Raw genomic sequence first — 20,653 nt, 5'->3', positions numbered from 1 at the left:
ACTCAGGGAGAAAAGGAAAGTTTACAGCCTTTGGAAGAAGGGGCTAGCCACTCACAGTGATTACAAAGATGCTGTGAGGCTATGCAGGGCAGAAATCAGGAGGTCTAAAGCCCAGCTGGAAATTACCCTGGCTTCAGCAATCAAGGACAACAAGAAATGTTTCTATGTCAGTAGCAAAAGAAAGACCAGGGAGAGTATCCGTCCCCTGCTAGATGCAGGAGGAAACATGGTAACAAGTGATGAGGAGAAGGCTGAAGTCCTTAATGCCTTCTTTGGCTCAGTCTTTAATAACAAGACTAGTTGTATTGAGGGAATCCAGCCTCCTCAGCCAGAAGACAGAGACTGGGAGAACGAACACCGCCACAATCCAGGAGACAGTCAGTGACCTACTGCATCACATAGACACACACAAGTCTATGGGACCGGATGGGACACAGCTGAGGGTGCTGAAGGAGCTGGCTGGGGTGCTCGCCAAGCCGCTTTCCATCATTTACCAGCAGTCCTGGCTGACCGGGGAGGTCCTGACAGATTGGAAACTGGCCAATGTGACGCCCATCTATAAGAAGGGTTGGAAGGATGATCTGGGAAATTACAGGCGTGTCAGCTTGACGTCGGTGCCCGGGAAGCTGATGGAGCAGCTCATCCTGAGTACCATCACACAACACATGCGGGACAACCAGATGATCAGGCACAGTCAGCAGGGGTTTGTGAAAGGCAGGTACTGCTTGACAAACCTGATCTCCTTCTATGACAGGGCGACCTGCTTATTGGATGAGGGAAAGGCTGTGGATGTAGTTTACCTCGACTTCAGTAAGGCCTTTGACACCATTTCCCACAGCATTCTCCTGGCAAAACTTGCTGCTCGAGGCTTGGATGATCGCACGCTTTGCTGGGTAAAAAACTGTCTGGATGGCCGGGCCCAAAGAGTTGTGGTGAACGGAGTTAAATCCAGTTGGTGTCCGGTCACAAGTGGTGTCGCCCAGGGCTTGGTTTTGGGGCCACTCCTGTTTAACATCTTTATTGATGATCTAGACGAGGGGATCGAGTGCACCCTCAGTAAGTTTGCAGATGACACCAAGTTGGGTGGGAGTGTTGATCTGCTCGAGGGTAGGGAGGCTCTGCAGAGAGACCTGGACAGGCTGGAGCGATGGGCTCAGGCCGACTGTAGGAGTTTCAATAAGGCCAAATGCCGGGTGCTGCACTTGGGCCACAACAACCCCCAGCAGCGCTACAGGCTTGGGGAGGAGTGGCTGGAGAGCTGCCAGTCAGAGAGGGACCTGGGGGTGTTGATTGACAGCCAGCTGAACAGGAGCCAGCAGTGTGCCCAGGTGGCCAAGAAGGCCAATGGCATCCTGGCTTGTATCAGAAATAGCGTGGCCAGCAGGGACAGGGAGGTGATCTTGTCCCTGGACTTGGCACTGGTGAGGCTGCACCTCGATTACTGTTTTGGGCCCCTCACTACAAAAAGGACATTGAATGACTCGAGTGTGTCCAGAGAAGGGCAACGAAGCTGGTGCAGGGTCTGGAGCACATGTCGTACGAGGAGTGGCTGAGGGAACTGGGGTTGTTTAGTCTGGAGAAGAGGAGGCTGAGGAGAGACCTCATCGCCCTCTACAACTACCTGAAAGGAGGTTGCAGAGAGCTGGGGATGAGTCTCTTTAACCAAGTAATAAGTGATAGGACAAGAGGTAATGGCCTCATGTTGCGCCAGGGAAGCTTTAGACTAGATATTGGGAAGTATTTCTTTCCAGAAGGGGTTGTTAGGCATTGGAATGGGCTGCCCAGGGAGGTGGTGGAGTCCCCATCCCTGGAGGTGTTCAAGAGACAGGTTGACATAGCGCTTAGGGATATGGTGTAGTTGGGAACTGTCAGTGATAGGTTAATGGTTGGACTAGATGATCTTCAAGGTCTTTTCCAACCTAGATGATTCTGTGTGATTCTGTGCTTTCATTCAATGACTGAGAAGGCTTATCAGTTATATGGCTGGATAAATGATGAGATGCTGAAAAGCATCTTTATAGTGTTCTTGTGCTTCAGAAATAACTTAGTCATCCATCTGCAAAAACAGTGGAGTTTCTAGCAGTTCTCTTATGTCACATCCTTCTAGGGGACATGTTATAATTAATAAATACGCTGTGATTGTATAAGTAGGTGTGTAACTTAGTATTGGTATCAAAAGTTATAAATTGGAATAGTGTTTCAGTGGAGCATTCAAATAATAACAAAAAGTATAATCAAAATCTTGTGGTTGTAAGAAACTAAGTTTCGTAATAAGGGCTCTAGACAGCATGACTGTGGCAGGTCAATTATTCTATGATGTCTTGATTTAATGTTTTATTGTGTGGGTTTTTTAAAAAAGTACATAAACACAGTAAAAAGTACATTCTTTTAAAAATCCTGCTGCTATCAAATTGAAGATATGAAGGCAGTTGAACGTTTCTAATGATGATGGTTCCCTGTATTGTAAGACACGCAAACCCTTGCTAGTCTTTTATTAGACCAAGTAAAACAGTTGACTAGGTGATGAGCTTGGGGTTTAAAAGAGCTTTCATTGTGTTTTGGCTGCTATATTACCAGGTTAATGTCTGTCAGTGCAAAGGCAAAATCTAGGGAGCTGTCTTAGGAGATGATGATTGAATGATGTATCAGGTGTAGGTACAGGCATGTGTCATGAGTGAAGGTTGTAATTCTGTGGCATCATTTTTCAGCTGCTGAAGCTGGTTTAGTCCCCTGTCCCAGCACAGTTCATTTTGTGCTGCAGTGAACTACAGGTTCGGTTGTATGGGTACAGGGCAGTTCTACAGAGGGTTGTAATACAGATCACTGCGGCCATCTGAACTGTGTTTCTGTGTGTGTGTGTGTGTGTGTGTCTTTTTAACCTGAAATTGCTACATTGGTTTACAGCTCAATCCCACAAGCAATATTATTACTGGATGAAACTGTAGTGATAGTGTCATGTAGAAAGGATGAATGTTTCTTGAGAAGGTCACATACATGTTTGTTTTTTTTTTAATATGCTAGAATTTGGTCTGAGAGCGCTGAATTATCTTTCAGGTTATGGTTGATTTATATATTTTCTGTATTATCTTTGATAGAAAATTCTGGTCTTTGCAATCTGTCTTTAAGATCTGTCCACGCATCATGGTGCTGTTGTAAATCCTCACAATTAGTTAATATTTTCTGTGGTACCCTCTAAGAATTTTGCCTGGAAATCAGTATCAAACTTACCAGTTGCATTTCCATGTGCCAAACTTACAAACTATCTAATGCTGTAAGTTATTGATGCAGGCAGTAAAATTTAAGTTGAAGGCAAATAATTTTTGTTGTAAATCATAAATTCCATTAAATATGTATGTCTAAGTTCATAATTTACAGTTTTTTCTCATTTGTAGACTAATACTTAGACAACTTACACTAATTTGTAAAATCTTGCCATTATACATTTTCCTAACTTCTGCAAAAACTATTAGTACATAGCTTGTCAAAATAGTAGACTCTAGTTTCTGCACTAAGATGCATATTTGGATCCTGAGTTGAATCAACTAGGACAGCTTCTGAAAACAGAAGAGATTGGAAAATTATTTTTTTTCTGAAAAAGTCAGTTGTGGGTTTTTTATATCAACTTAAATATGGAATAGTGAGAATGTGTTAAGTCCTTGAAGTTAACTTATCTGTCAAAATACTAATAAATGTATTTGGGACCAGGGTTTATAATGAAACCATAAAACAGCTACAAGTTGCCAAAAAAGACACCTGCTGCCAGAGTTGGATATTCTAAAACACCAATTTTTTTCACAGCCTTCTTGAAAAATGCAGAGATTTCTTCTGTTGAATAAATGCTAAGTTAAAAAACAAGCTAAAAGCCTCCACAACTGGAGTTACAGCAGTAGCGGGGTTTTTTTCTGCTGTCCTGTAAATAAAAGGAAGGATTGGCTTAATAAAAGACCATCCTTAATACTTTCTACCACTTCGTAGCTGCACATATTGCTGCTTTTGTTTAATTACCATTAAATTACCATTACCATTAAATTCCATTTTGGAATCAAAATGTGCTCTTTAGACATTCAATACCTGGATGCTGGCGTATTCAAGGTACTTCTAGTAACAAAAAATTAATACTGATTTTGGATGTTAGTTACATTCCAGTATCTGTTGAAATAGTGTCATATATATTAGACATCTAGTAACCATTTAATTGGCAAAGTTTAATGAGATTAGTTTAAAATCTGACCATCTAAATAAGCATGATTTGGAATATATAATATCTGGTGTACTCTATTTCTCAGCTGAATAAGCTGCTCTTTATATTAACCTATATTTTTATTGCAAATTAATTGGTAGTAATTGAAAACAATTAGACTTGAAATTTCTTTAAAATATGTTTTTAAATGTTTTATTTTTAATGTAAAAAATAATTTTGTAGTGTGTGCCACAATTAGATGTTGCACTTAAATATACTGTTAAGATGCAGTTTTGTGGGTAACCATAATACATCTGTACTGCTGCCAGAGAGGAATGAGCACAGGCATGTTTCCTTCCATCCTACATTAACACCTGTGCTACTTCATGAGCAACTAAATTGGCTGAAAAGGTTTTTCAGCATCCTAACCTGGTCGCAGCCTTCTGTTGTGAATGACCTTTCCAACATTGGGGAAGTAGCAGGAACACATAGTTAATTGCAAGGATGAAAAGAACCAAACTGCTCCTTTAAACACAGGCAGTTTATAAAGAGTCTGGTGCTTTCACAACCAGCACAAGCCAGCATGATGACTTGCTGCTGTCAAAAGGATGCTTTCTTAGTCCTGTCTCCTCTTCAAGGAGGTTCCTGTTTCTTTGCACTGGATCCTGGTACTTTTCAATCCCTCTTTCAGCTGATTGATTTAACTCAGCATAGAGTGCTGGCAGGTTGGAGGATTGAGACATCACATGGAAAATCTCATGGGCACCAGAGCTGGTGCAAGATAAGCAACTCATGACCATGACAGGTGGAAATACTGAGACAAGGGCAATGGGAACCTCTCCTTCCACCAAAGTGGTGAGGAGCTGTTTGGATCAGCTCATTCCATCTTGTAGAACCACTCCCTTAGTCTGAACTTTTTAATGAAAATGCTTTCATGGAAGAGTGTGATGCAAGTTTCAGGAACATTAACTGACTTTCAGAGGTGTTGTGATAGCTGGTTTCTTGTTGGCATTTTGAAGCTGATGCTTGGCTGGCATACTAGAACAGTCTCAAAGAATAAAGAAGCTTAACTGGCAGGTAGGTGCTGATTTTTTTTGCATGAAGAACCTGTAGTGCTCAAACTCTTTTCTGTTAGTAGTTAGAGCCTCAAATTGTCAGTATTCTTAAAGCATATGCTTTGATCTTCAGTATTTTTTCTAAATGTGATCCACCATCAAATTCTTAGGACAAGAATTAGCTTTGGAAAAAAGTGCCATAGGTTTATTTAAATACGTCTTGAGTTAATTTTTGCTCAAGGTCCACTGTATCCAATCACAAATGCTGCCCTTATCTATGTTGCTGTGTGTTTACTCATATCTGGAAACAATGTTGTATGGCAGACCCAGTGCCAGCAGTCAGCTCACTTCTTTTCATAAGCATTTGTTGTTATTGATCTTTTAGAATGTAAACCATAGTAGGATAAATAATAAGAGAATTAAGAAGTATAACACAGCTGAACTTGCTAACATCTGGAGACAGAAGGAAAAGTTGTGTGGTTGGCATTTTTTTTCCTGAAAAATAAGTTAACGGCAATAGTGGATAATGTATATAGAAAGGGGTTGTTCTTGGGAAGAATGAATTACAGGAATTGTTGTGCTTTTATATCAAGCTCTTTCTCTGTAACAGTGATAACTAGTAATCTTGTCTTATTTTTTTAGAGTGAACCTGACAATCTTCTTTTTTCTGGTGTCAGTAAACAGGCCTTTTACCATGGACAATTCTACTCCATCGACAGGTATACATAAAAAAAGATTTTTATCACAGTTCTTCAACAGTGTGTTTTCTCTGTAAATTTTTTTTTTTGTATTCTCTATTGCACCACGAGCAGCCTCACCAAGCTTTCTTGATCTGGTTCAGTACATGTGTGCACAGATTGTTCTTCAACAGAATGTTTTTTTGGGAGATGGTGGGAAATTGAATAGACAGATGCAAGGTAAGGAAACTGGGTCTATTTAAGCAATGTGATGACTCGGTGTGAAATCACAGCCACGTGTTTCTTCAAATGTGTTAAATGAGTACTACCATCCAAACAAAATTATGCTCTGCCCCACTCCATGTATTAAGAATCATAGAATGGTTTGGGTTGGAAGGGACCATGAAAGATCATCTAGTTCCAACCCCCCTGCCATGGGCAGGGACACCTTCCACTAGACCAGGTTGGTGCATGTGTAGTTTATACCTTTAGATTCTTCTAGATGTGGGTTGGTGGGCTTGGGGGTTGTTGGGGAGTTATTCCTGCCCCCCCCCCCCCCCGGCCAGGTATGACCATTGTCTGACCTTTCTTTTTGGTGCATGCATTGTGACATCTTTACAGAGTCGGTCAAGATAGGGAGGTTCAGCCCCAGAAAAGCATGATCCCACCTCTGTGGGACCCCTTCCTCTCACCACATCTTTCTGCTGTTGCCTGCACAATGCCAGCATGTCCAGAGACCCTGTCCTTTACCAAAGTCCACCATTGGATGTTTGAGACATTAACTATGGTTTCATCAGACTATCACAGATGTCCAGAGGCTTCTCCTTGGCTTAAAATGGCATTAGCTTATAACTGAGTAATTTAATAGCTGACATATATTTCAGGCCTGTGTAGATGGTATTTTTGTGAGAAGAAACCAGCTGGCAAGGAGTATAAATTTGTATTGAGTTCAAGTGGCTTTTATTAATTATCAGTGCAACCACTGATCCTTCATAGTGACATCCAGGATATTAAACTTTAAAATAAGATAGCCATGTTTTTCTCCTCATAAATCCAAAACTCCTCTAATTCTCATTGGTAACTCTATACTTTTAGTGTGGGTTTATATGATCTCTGTTGAGATGCATATCTTTACCTAATACAACTGCTTCACCTGCAGTGTTTTTTCCATCTGGTGGGTCACATATCTAAAAAACGTTTTGGGTTTCTTGATCTGAGGCCACTCACTTGGGAAATATATTTGTACCAGTCATGAATCATGTTTGTAATGAACTTCCTTTTGTAACACCAGCCCCCAAATTTCACTTTGTTCACAAGGTTTCTCTTATCTTTTTCTGAAAGCATTTTTTGCTTTCACCCAATTGAGCATAAAATTCAGAAGAGGTGATTGCCTTGGGCATGCTTTAAAGAACTGTTGAATCAATTTTGAAATTTAGATGCCAGAAAAAATTATCACTCTGCATCAAAATTGGTATCAAACAATATCTGGAGAAAGAAGGATGGTTTAAAAAAGTGCTGAGGTCGTTTTACTTGGGATGGAACGAGTGCTAGCTTTTATTGCTGATTTAGTGACTTAGCTGAAGTTCCACAAAACTTTATGTAATTACAACAGGAAAAGAAGCACTTTAATAGTGTTTTTAGGTCAGGTGTTGGTCTGTGCAGAAGCCAAATGAACTAGATCTAATATATGATTACCAATGGGTAGATAGTGAAATAGAGGATGCACACTGTATGTACACAGGCTGAAATGGTTCAGGTAAGCACTGTCCTTTTTGGCTGAATGCCCGTCCTGAACACTCAGTGAAGATGTAGAGAGAAAATGCTGTGCTTGCCACTTAGCTCCATCTTGTCACCTCTGATAATGAGTCAGAACCCAGAAGGTATTGCTTCTGTGAGAGTCTCTCATCTTAAACTAAAGGCAAAATTCCTGTTAGATTTAATTTCCTGCTTTCTTTAGTCAAGCTTAGTAAACTCAAGGACATCTTGTCCACTTTGAACCTGAAAAGTAGATTTAACAAATTAGGATGAGTTTTTAGGCTTTAACAGTAATATATCCTGTTGTGGCTTGGTACTGATATGCATTTAATATATTTCTGTTTGTCTTGAAGTCTCATCCCCAACACGTCTACCACATGTTCACATTTTTCAGAATGCACACAGAGCACATGATGCTATTGAAAACTTTTTGATGCAAAAATCAAGGCGTAACAGACTTTTTGGGTTTGCAGGTGGGGGAGTCAGTTAACTTGGCTTATGAGTGTACCATGGTTGGGGCTTAGATCATCTAACTTTGAGTTTTACAGTCTTACACTAGTAAAAAAAACCCTCTGTGAAGATCCTTATACAGAGTGACTTATGTGAACCACTTCTCAGCCTTAGACTGTACTCAAAACCTAAAGCAAAATCTGAAATAACTTACTAAGCTCATACAGATATTTTTTCCTAATCTTTTGTGATTTTCTTTGGAAGACTAAATGCAACACATGAGGTGTTAAGGCTATCCCTCTTGTGGGAGTGAAGCTGTTTGTGACACATAAGTAAAAAATGAATGCTGTTTCTTCTTCTAACTGCATACCACTTAAGGTAAACTTCAACACAATTTCCATCAAATATGCTCTCTTTCCTCTCAGTTTAGGATATTTTTTTCAAAAAGTCTCATACACCTCTGTAGCTTGCTTTAGGAGAATCTCTTACTGGGATCTGTGGCTTGGCTAATGAATTTAATTTTTAGTACTTTAAGTTATTACTTCATTGTGATAGCTTCTACAAAAATATGCCTGTTCCAGGTATGATGTTCTGCTTAAAAGTGCTCTCAATGTCTCAGAGTCATATTCTTGAAATGTAATCATTGGTCACTTACCTGTTTACAGCATTCAAAGAGGCATGTGTTTAAAAAAAAAAAAGTGGTTTGCCAAAGTGGAAGACTTTAGAATCTGTAGGGATCTTGTGCCTCACTGCTGTCTATCATTTTCAAGGACTTTAAAAACTTAAAATCATGTGGGACAGCAGGCTTTCTTTAATAAAATTAAAGAACCTATTCGAGGTAGCAACTGAATCTAAGAAACATACCATGCAGGAAGATAAGTTAGTAATAAAAAAATGAACGTATTACCTCCCAATTGCTACTTGCCCTTCTTCTGTGTAATTAACATTTGGTAAATGTTACATGGGCAGCTGTGAAGAAGTTATTGGCCTCTCTGTCTGTAAAACTTAAAAAAACACAAAAAACCAAAACCCCAAAAAATCCCCAAGGAAATAAACAAACCAACCAACCCAAACTAAAACAAAACAAACACACCTCACACTCCCCTTGCAATGGAGATTTGAAATGCCTGAAGGGTCTTTAACTGTCCTTTGGTTATATATGAACTGTTCTTTCCTAGGATTCAAATAGCTATAGATAAGTCAAGGTCAGTGAGTGGTTTATCTCTTTTAGGTTTTGGTATCTATACTGTGCAATAAGTTTGTCTTGTTTGTTTATCCATCCCTCTCCCTAAAATATTTTAGATAATGGGGATGAAAAGAAGAAATCTGAAGGAGACAGACCCCCTTCACGTGTCCTTCATCTTTATCAAGTTCCAGCTGATGCTACAGCAGAAGAAATCATTTCATTAGGCCTTCCTTTTGGTAAAGTAACCAATATCTTGATGCTAAAAGAAAGAAGTCAGGTATGTAATTTTCAGTGTTTCAATTATAAGACCAAGGCTGTTGATGTGGTTCATATTATGACCCTATTGGTGTTGGATTTGAATGAAATGATTGCAACAGTGTGTAAATATTTCATTGATAGCTCAATATTTTCATATTTTCAAATGTGAGGGGATGTTTTGATATTTATTTTAAGTTTTTAATATACTTCTGGATTAAATAATTATCTAGTAACTTTTTAATAATATTGCTAAACATGAAATATACCTTATGTAAGAATATATAGATAGTAAAGAACTACATTGTCACTACCAATGTCAACATATGTCTTGAAATAACCTGATTGATTAAATCAACAACCTGCATGTTAATCCTTTAATGTGAAATAAATTATTTAGTTTTTTTTAAATCTTTTTAGATGTGACACGGTAGTTCACATCATGAATAAACACTAAAATCCTAAAAATAATAGGCATTCATTTAAAAATTGTCTAGAGTACTGAGCTAGGCTGGAAGGGACCTTAAAGATCATCTAGTCCCAACCCCCCTGCCACAGGCAGGGACACCTTCCACTAGACCACGTTGCTCAAAGCCCCGTCCAACCTGGCCTTGAATACTGCCAGGGAGGGGGCAGCCACAGCCTCTCTGGGCAACCTGTGCCAGTGTCTCACCACCCTCACAGTGAAGAATTTTGTCCTTATATCTAATCTAAATCTACCCTCTTTCAGTTTAAATCTGTTACTCCCCTGTCCTATCGCTAGACTCCCTGATAAAGAGTCCCTCCCCATCTTTCCTGTAGCCCCCTTTAAGTACTGGAAGGCCACTATAAGGTCTCCCCAGAGCCTTCTCTTCTCCAGGCTGAACACACCCAACTCTCTCAGCCTGTCCTCACAGGGGAGGTGCTCCAGCCCCCTGAGCATCTTCGTGATCCTTCTCTGGACTTGCTCCAACAGGTCCATGTCCTTATGTTGGGGGCTCCAGAGCTGGACACAGCACTGCGGGGGGTGGGGGGGGCTCATGAGAGCATAGTAGAGGGGGAGAATCCCCTTCCTTGACCTGCTGGCCACACTTCTCTTGATGCAGCCCAGGACATGGTTGGCTTTCTGGGCTGTGAGCACACATTGCTGGCTCATAGTCAGTTTTCCATCCACTACTACCCCTAAGTCCTCTGCAGGGCTGCTCTCAATTCGCTCATCGCCCAGCCTGTGTTTGTGCTTGGGATTGGCCTGACCCATGTGCAGGACCTTGTACTTGGCCTTGTTGAACTTCATGAAGTTTGCAGAGGTCCACCTCTCAAGCCTGTCCAGGTCCCTGTGAATGGCACCTCCCTTCTCTCCAGCGTGCTGACCGCACCACACAGCTTGGTGTCGTTGGCAAACTTGCTGAGGGTGCACTCAATCCCACTGTCCATGTCACTGATAAATATGTTAAACATCACTGGTCCTAACACCGACCCCTGAGGAACAGCACTCGTCACTGCTCTCCACTTGGACATTGAGCCATCGACCTCAACTCTTTGAGTGTGACCATCCAGCTAATTTCTTATCTACTGAGTGTTCCATCCATCAAATCCATGTCTCTCCAATTTAGAGACAAAGATGTCATGCAGGACAGTGTCAAATACTTTGCACAAACTGTTAGATGTTTAGTGTCCTGTTCCTAGTTTTTCAATCAGTATGTGTATCTGTTACCTAGGTAATACTGCTTGGATTCAGGAATCTAATATATTGATTAGCAATGAGGTATATTTAGCAGCATTGCTTCCCATATGTCATACTTATTCCATCTCTTCTTTAATGAGTTATTCTGCTTCACAATGTAAAACCTTTTAAGAAAACCCACAAATTGAATATCCCCATAAACACACACCCACAAATGCATTTTAATGCTGAGCAGATCAGTGCTGTACTTTCATATATATTTTCTAGTGAGAGTTGAATTGGGAATAAATGGTGCTTCAATGCTTTCTTCTCTCTTGTATACAAAACAACACTGACAATTGTTATGTGTTTGTTGCAGGCACTTTTGGAAATGGATTCTGAAGAAGCTGCTGTTAATATGGTGGCCTATTATGGTCCTACTGTACCTCACCTCCGCAGTCATCCTGTTCATATTCAGTTTTCCCATTACAGAGAACTTAAAACTGACCATCTAAGTGATCAGACTGTAAGTACAATATTTCCATTTAACAGAATAGAATTGCACAAGTTGTGTACTCATTTTGGTTAGGATTGAGTTTATTTTCTTCATAGTAGCTTGTTATGCTTACATATTGTCAAGGCATTTTCTGCTTCTCACACTGCCCTGCCAGTGTGAACACAAAAGATGCTGTGAGGGGACACAGCTGGAACAGCTGACACCAACTGAGCAAAGGTATATCCCACCCCATATGAGATTGTGCTCTGTGGTGAAAGCTGGAGGAAAAAAGAGGAAGGTGGGACATTTAGAGTTACAGCTTTTTTTTTCCCAGCTGTTACATGTGATGAAGCCCTACTTTCCTGAAACTGGCTGAACACCTGCCTGCTCAGGGGAAGTAGTAAAGGAATTCGTTAATTTGCCTTGCTTGCATGTGCAGCTTTTGCTTTACCTATTAAACTGTCTGTATCTCAACCCATGAGTTTTCTCACTTTTACCCTTCTGATTCCCTCCCCCATCCTGCTGGAGGTAAGTGACCAAGCAGCTGTGTGGCATTTAGCTGCCTACCAGGGTTAAACCAGAAGATTAGTAAAAAAACAGACTACTTTCCGCTATACCAACAGTCACATTCTGATAGCTATTATTTCTGTCACTATCTCAGCAGTAACTTCTTTTAGACAGGGACTTCTCAATATCTGTAAAATTACTGTGGAAGAGCTCCAGCTCAAGAACAGTTCATCCTGATGAGCAGGAAATCAAGTGAAGGTGTCAGGAGAACTGCTTAGATGAACAAGGAGCTCCTGACTGAACTCAGACATAAAAAAGAGGCATAGAAAAGATAGAATCATGGTCAGGTGAACCAGAAGGAATATAGAGCATTATCTGAACATGCAAGGATGTGGTTAGGAAAGTCAAAGACCACATGGACTTGGCTCTGGTGAGGGACATGAACAGCAACAAGAATGGTTCCTCAGAATGTATCAACAGCAGAAGAAAGGTTTAGGGAGTATGTGGGCCTGCTGCTGAATGGGGCAGGGGCCCTTGTGACAGAGGATGTGGAAAAGGCTGAGGTACTGGATGTCTTCTCAGTCTTTAGTGGTTAAGATTTTCCCATGGGAATATCAAGCAACTGAGAACAGTGGGAAAGTCTTGATGAAGCAAGTAGAGAAGAATTTCATTAGGGAACACTTAAACAAACTGGATAAACAGAAGTGTGTCCCTAATGAGATACACTTGTAAGTGCTGAGGGAGCTGGCTGATCATTGCAAGGCCACTCTTACAACCTTGGGAAGGTTGTGGCAGTTGGAGGAGGTTCCTGAGGACTAGGAGAAAGCAAATCTCTCTCCTGTCTTAAAGAAGGGTGAGAAGGAATGTTGAGGGAACCACTGGCTGATCAGCCTTACTTCAGTCCCTGAGAAGGTAATGGAGCAACTAATCCTGGAAACCATTTCCAAACATTCTAAGGATGAAAAGATGGTTGGGAAAAGTCAGCATGGGTTTTTGAAAAGGAACTAATGACTCACCAATGTGATAGCCTTTTGCGGTGAGATGAGTGATTTGGTGGATGAGAGGAGAGCACATCATGTTGTTTATCTTGACTTTGGTAAGACTTCCAACATTGTTTCCCATAACATCCCAACAGACAAACTGATTAAATAGATAAGTAGACTGTGAAGTGAAATGCAGAAATGATTGTGACCAGTGGCATGAGGTCCAGCTGGGGGCCAGTTGCTAGTGGAGAACCCTAGGGGTTGATACTCTGTCCAACACTATTTAACATCTTCATTAATGTCCTGGATGATGGCATGGAGAATGTCTTCAGCAAGTTTGCTGACAATGCAGAACTGGGAGGAGCAGTTGACAACCCAGATGGCTGTGCTGCCATTCAGAGGGACCTTGAAAAGCTGGAGAAAGGGACTGACAGGTGGAACCTCAATAAGTTCAATAAAAGGCAATGCCAACTCCTGTACCTGAGGAGGAGTAAACCCAGGTACCGTTGTACAGTGGGGCCAACCAGCTGGAAAGCAACTTGTCAGAGAAGGTCCTGGTGGACAACACACATGCCCTTGCAGCAAAGGCCAGCAGCCTCCTGGGCTGCGGAAGGCAGAGTGTTGCTGGCAGATTGAGGGAGGTGACCTTCCTCTCTAATCAACACTGATGAGATATATCTAGGATGCTGTGTCCAGTCCTGGGCTCCTCAGCATAGGAGAGACATGGACATAGTGGAGCAAAAGAAGCAAAAGTCTATGAGGATAGTTAAGGAACTGGAGCATCTGTCATACAAGAAAGGCCAGAGAGAGCTGGGACTGTTTAGCCTGAAGAAGGCTTGGGAAGAGTAATGAAGGTGGAGACAAGACTCTTTTCAGTGGTGCCCAGTGATAGGACAACGGGCAATGGGCATAAATTCAAATACAGAAAAATCCACTCAAACTTAAGAAAAAGCTTTTTTACTGTGAGTGTGGTCAAACATTGAAATGGGTTGTCTGAGAGGTTGTGGAGTCTCCATCCTCAGCTGTATTAGAAACCTGACTGGAAGCAATCCTAAGCAGCCTGCTGTAGCTGATGCTGCTATTACTTTCTACACTACTTAGAAATACTTGCTTACAATGTTTTGAAAGAACTCTTGCTATTCCAAGGTTTTAACATTAGGTAACAGCTTTCAATAACTTCAGAATATGAAGAAAATGTCTTCTCCAGTAAATATTTTCTCTGAATAATTGCTCCTGAATTTTTCCCCCTATTAATTGTGTCCATAACATAATAGCAGAAATACTACAAAAACATACCACTTCAATTTTATACATTTGTGTTTTCTTAAATTTAATTGTTAATCATGGGTCTGTAGATGCTATCTGAAGAACATATGGAAGACCAAACCCAGCTGATACATGATGAACCACTTTCTGCCCCAAAAGCAGATATTTTGAAGCTTTTTACTTTATCAGATATGGGTGCTATTGTGAGGGGTCTTGTAACCTGCTGTTGCAAGATGTGTGTTGTTGGCACTGTTCCAAGGCCTTGCAAACTCAGGAATAGCAAATAACCATCTTTACGTTGTTCAAGTTTATTCTTAATAGTGTTATCTTAGATAAATATGGAAAATACAGATGTTTTCACTGATAAAACATCAGTTTTATGTGTATCTTCACACCAAACACCAGAATTAATTTCTTCCTTGTATTTTTGAAGTACTGAAAATTGATTTCTTAAGAATCTGATCCGAACATTGCAGATGACTGACTTAAATCCTAATCTCTAAACAAGGAAATACTCTTTGCATAAGATCAAAGTATACAAGCCATTTTATTGTAGTTAAATTCTGTTTAGATTTTTGGATCCTGGCGGAATCACACTGCCACTTAGACATATAAATTATATAATACTATGTGTGTATCATGATTTTGTTTTCTATAAGAATGTTGCAAGTAGTGATTGGGGCAAAAATCAGTGCTTATTTTTAATTTGTGCTGACACAAAAGTCACTGAAATCTTGCCAGTTTGTCAATCTGATAAATGTTATTTGTTTCTTTCCTCATCTGAGATTGGTGGATTGGTTTGTTATGTGCAAAATCAGATAAAATAACAATTTTTTTTATTAAGGATGTGGTGCATGTAACAGCCTCAGGAATATATTTGCAAATAAGACTCCTTGTATCCATTTCTCAGACTTTTCAACTCAGTGCATGCAGCTTACTTTCTCCTTCTATAAAAACAACATTGTCTACTTAAAAAAATATTTTTCTTGCACTTACATTTGAGTTTTATTAAAATTTTAGAGACCCCAGCAGAACAGATAAATGCTATGTTACTGACCTAGTGTCTAGGCTCAGGCCTGAAGTACAGATTATTTTGCATGGTTACATGTTTCTGAAACTGGGTAACATCTTTACCGTGTGCCATGTTTAATCTATCTTCCAATGAAATGGTGTTACCGAGACGTGACTTCAAGTCACACACTGCATTTGGACTGGTGAGAGCACAGTGCTTTCAGCGGTAGTCTGAAGACCTTTTTGAGAAAAGCCTATCAAAAACAAATGTAGAGACTTCCAAAGTCCCAGTGAGGCAGTTTGAGGAGTGAGATTTAAAGATGTTTTTTTGTGGTTGATAGCTTGGCTTAGAAAAAAGAGCAGGGTGTGCACCTTTAAGCTTATCCCCAGCAAAACTTAGTTTCTGAAGAGAATGAAATCCTCATAAAGCAGAGCAAATTGGTTTTGGTACACTGACTGGTTTTTAGTCTATTACAATATTGTCGTCATAATGATTTGCTGGAAAATCTCTAGAATGACAAGAGCTTACTGGATCAAAGCAAAACTGTGTCTATATGGCATTACAAAGTAGTAACTGTTTAACTAAAAAAGAAAGTCATAGTCCTGTGAAAGTATGATCTGATTTCTTTTAGGGGAGGGGGAAGGAAGAGGTATGATTTACCTATTAATCTGGGATTTGAATCAATAATCAGATACAGGGAATATGTTATTTCTTAAAGTTGCGTTTTAAATGCAGTTTACGTGCTGTTCGTTGTAAGAGAACTTTGTTTAGAAATGAATAATTTGTAAATGTGTAAGTTAATTGTGGTCTCTGCTGTGTCATGATTTCAGAAAGACCAAGCAGAATTGCAAGCTGTGAATGCTGCGGTGTCTGGAAACCTGGCTGATACAAATGTTGTTGATGCTGAAGGTGGGCTTGTTCCAAGTCACAGTTCTGTTCTTCGAATCATAATTGAAAAGCTCTTCTACGCTGTCACTTTAGACATGTTGTATCAGGTAATGAGTATTGCTAAAAAAAAAAAAGTTAAAATCTGTTCCAAGGTTACCATTGTAAATCCATTAACTTTTTTTTTAAAAGTACCTGTGGATCCTAAATCGTTTGAGGACTGTCACTTTAAAGTGATTTGTTGCAATTTAGGGATCTAGGCTTGAATCAATTTTGCCCCCCCAAAATCAAAGTAAACAGAGCTTCTGTACTCAGCTTTTCATGTTGTCTTTCATTTCTTTTAGTTCCTTGGTTTCTGTGGACGCAGTAGCAAACTTGAGGTGTTATTTCTAATTTATGTCCACATAATGAGTTAATGAAATACTGATTGTTATGAACTTCCAGACCAATATTTTTAGCAGTCTTTGTACTGAGTAACTTTTGTTGCTTGGATTATATTTTAGGGTTTTCTATTCACTTTTATAATTTCATGCAAGTGATGTAACTACAACTGTAGCTGCTTGGACAGATGTTTTTGGTTGTTCAACAACTGTTAGAAACTGTTAGGAAGCCTGGAATAATGGTGGGCTATAGTTATGAAAGACATTACTGTAATTCCTGCTAGGGGTTGTGCTGTGCTGGTGAAAACCATAAGTTTAAAAACAATAACTTCATGAGACTATTTCTTTGTGCTGGAAGAATTTGTTGATTTTTTTTTTTTTTTCCCCCCAGATAGTGCAAAGGGTTTCATACTTTAAGCTTTTGTAATTACTAGTAAATCTTGCAATAATAAATATTCCCCAAATATGAGTTTCTTCAACTAATGCGACTTAAAATAATTGGGATGTTTCTACAAGAATCTGAAGTCCTTGAAGAATATTTTTGCTGTTCTGCTAGTATGTCAAACAACTATTGATTTTTACTAACACTTTATTTTTCCTCTCACTTCTAAATATTTCCTCTTTCTCTGTATTTCATCCCCCCCTGCCCCGATACTGATTAGCTAATATACTAGTTGTTACTTTGATGTAGCAATTTGCCTTATCTAAACTTTTGTTTTTATCTGAGTATTGTTCACTCATTATTGAGCTTGTGCAAATCCTGTCAACTGTTTAGGATTATTAGTGCACTCAGAATAACCTGAGAACAAACTTCTGTGGTTATAGTTTTATAGTGCAACAGCAATTTCTGGATCAAATCTCGTGTGTGTTTTTTGTTTGGTGTCCTGGTTTAACCAGGATAGGGTTAAGTTTCCCCAGCAGTGGGGGGAGCTCTAGCCGGGTTATTCAGATACCATGCGGACGTCACATCCTGGCAGGTCACATTTTCCTGGCGCGGAGCGCGGTGCACTCGTGGTTTTGTACATCGTGCTTCAAACTGCTGGATTTGGTAGCTATTTTGCTCTGTTCATTGCTATCACTATTACTGTTATTGTTATTGTTGTTGTTGGTTGTGTTGCTGTTGCACTGTTGTATTAAACCTTTCCTTATTTCAGTCTTGGGGCTTTGTATTTCACTCCCTTTGTGGGGGAGGGGCAGCGGCCGCGTGGTCTCAGACCCCGGCAGGGGCTAAACCACCACAACTTTGGCGCTCCAACGTGAGGCTGGAGAAGACTGAAATAAGGACAAAAGGAGAAGTGTGTTAGAGCAATCTGTTAGGTGTAATTTTTCTGTTTTACTTGTATTGTTTGATAAGAAATGTTTGCAAGGCTGGGCAATTTGCTTGCGTGGTGGGGCTGGATTAATCCTCATGTCCACTCTGTGCTCCTAGTAGTGGCATTTATTGTCGGTGGAAAATGTGACAAGAGCTGTATTTTGCTCTACTGGTTACTGTCTGCTTATAATGGGCTCGTTTCGCTGCTTGTGGGGGTGCACCGCTACCTGTTTGCTGCCTGGTCTTTTGTTTGGGGTCTCACCCCCTCTATGGGTGAGCCAGGGGAGGAGATTCTCTCAGTTTTTGAGAGTTTCAGCTATCCCTGGAGCCTCCTGGCCACTGTGTTCGCGGCACAATGCTTCCTAAATGTCTGCCTGATCCTGTTTTGGGCCATGGGGTACTTCTCCAACAATAGCACCACCCGGAAACCTGCCCCGGGGGCAGACAGTTATGAGTGGCAAGGTGTGTGGGAGAAGATGGGCAAGTGCCTGAGTCAGTGGTCACCCCCAATGCTTTGGGATTTCACTCCTGAACAAATGGAGAGTCCTGATAAACTGGTGGAGTGTTTAGAAAAGGTGTGCTGCCAATCTGACAAATCCCGGGAGACACAAATCCTTGCGATGTGCTGGGGGCTTGCCCATGCTTACCGTGTCATCTTTAACACTGTTCACTGCCCTCAAGGGGGTGAAAGAGATGCAGGGTCTGAAAGTGAGCCTGCTGGTACAGCAGCTGGGCCAGGGGGACAGGCAGCGCCAGTACCGGTCGCCTCCACCAGCACAGCAGCTGAGCCGGAGGGACAAGCAGTACCAGTATCAGTTGCCCCGATACGGAAAACCAAATATACCAAAAAATCCCCTTGCAGTGCACAGGGTGATAATGAACCAGGCCCATCACGAGAGCAGGAGGAAGAGCCGGAGGTAATCATCCGATCTCTATCCCTCAGTGAGTTGCGAGATATGCGGAAGGATTACAGCCGCATTGCAGGCGAGCAAATTTGCACCTGGTTGCTCCGGTGCTGGGATACTGGAGCTGCTGGTTTGGAATTGGAGGGGAGAGAGGCCAAGCAGGTGGGACCTTTAGCCAAGCAGGCTGGTATTGACAAGGCAATAGGGAAACAGGCTCAAACCCTCAGCCTTTGGAAGCGACTCCTGCTCGCTGTGAGGGAGAGGTACCCCTACAAGGATGATGCTCTATGTCGGTTAGGCAAGTGGACCGACATGGAGAAAGGCATCCAAAACCTCAGGGAAATGGCTGTGTTTGACATGATCTATGGTGATCTGAATGATGAGCAGTCACCATTGGATCCAGATCTGGTCCCTTGTATACAGCTGATGTGGCGGAAGTTCCTGCAAAGTGGACCAGAGGGACATTCCAAAGCATTAGCAGCAGCATCCTGGTGGCGAGACAATCAGACAGTGGACGAAGTGATTATCCAGCTCCGGCACTATGAGGGGAGTCTCCCTTCCTCCCAACATGCTTTGGTTTCAGCCGTAGAGGAACTGTCTCAGAAGCTCCAGAAAATGGAACAGGACATGTCCTATGTTTCACCTGCACGGGCCGATGTCTCAGCCATTAGAAGCAGGCGTTTCCCCACCCAAGAGAAGGGCGGTAGAAGGTACACACCACGGGGCACCCTGTGGTTCTTCCTCCGCGACAATGGGGAGAACATGAGAAGGTGGCATGGGCAGCCCACTTCCGCCCTAGCTGCATGAGTACAGCAACTGAAAGGGAAGACCACCATGAAAGGGGAGTCTTCCAAGAGAGATGCAGCTCCAGTGTCTAGTCGGAAATCCCCCAGACAGAATAGAATGGCCAGCAGTATGCTTGACCCTCTTGAGGGGACCAGTAAGTCATTCCTGCAGGAGTCACTCTTAGATCAAGTGAGTGATGGTGAGCAGGATTAGAGGGGCCCTGCCTCCAGCCAGGTGGAGGAAAGGGATAATCGGATTTACTGGAAAGTGTGGATCCGATGGCCTGGCACATCAGACCCACAAGAATATAAGGCCTTGGTAGACACTGGTGCACAGTGCACTCTGATGCCATCAAGCCACAGTGGAGTTGAATCCATCTGCATCTCCGGAGTGACAGGGGGGTCCCAACAGCTGACCCTATTAGAAGCTGAAGTTAGCTTAACTGGGAAGGACTGGCATAAGCACCCCATTGTGACTGGCCCAGATGCCCCGTGCATCCTAGGTATAGACTACCTCAGGAGAGGGTACTTTAAAGACCCAAAAGGGTACTGGTGGGCCTTTGGTATAGCTGCCCTGGAGGAGGTTCAGCAATTGTCCACCTTACCCGGCCTCTCAGAGGACCCCTCGGTGGTGGGGTCGCTTAAGGTCGAAGAGCAGCGAGTGCCAGTTGCTACCAAGACGGTGCACCGGCGGCAGTACCGTACTAACCGAGATTCTCTAGTCCCCATCCATCAGCTGATCCGTCGACTAGAAAGCCAGGAGGTGATCAGCAAGACTCACTCACCTTTCAACAGCCCTATATGGCCAGTGAGAAAACCTAATGGCGAATGGAGACTGACTGTGGACTACCGTGGCCTGAATGAAGTTACGCCAGCGATGAGTGCTGCAGTGCCGGACATGCTAGAGCTCCAGTATGAGCTG

The 20,653-nt window shown here is 41.7% G+C and overlaps 1 protein-coding gene across 1 annotated transcript in view; it reads left to right on the top strand.

Moving 5' to 3' along the window:
* Positions 1-5,914: 5,914 nt before the first annotated feature.
* PTBP3 (polypyrimidine tract binding protein 3) overlaps positions 5,915-20,653 on the top strand; it is a 33,873-nt gene continuing 19,134 nt past the window's right edge. Inside the window, exons 1-4 of the mRNA XM_074855522.1 lie at positions 5,915-5,954; positions 9,420-9,580; positions 11,580-11,726; positions 16,295-16,459. Coding sequence (XP_074711623.1) covers positions 5,930-5,954; positions 9,420-9,580; positions 11,580-11,726; positions 16,295-16,459 — 498 coding nt within the window. The 5' untranslated portion in view covers positions 5,915-5,929. The remainder of the gene's footprint in view (positions 5,955-9,419; positions 9,581-11,579; positions 11,727-16,294; positions 16,460-20,653) is intronic.

This window comes from Strix uralensis, chromosome Z, assembly GCF_047716275.1.
Source record: "Strix uralensis isolate ZFMK-TIS-50842 chromosome Z, bStrUra1, whole genome shotgun sequence".
Classification (NCBI taxonomy): Eukaryota; Metazoa; Chordata; class Aves; order Strigiformes; family Strigidae; genus Strix; species Strix uralensis.
This window is presented reverse-complemented; position numbering and strand designations above follow the sequence as displayed.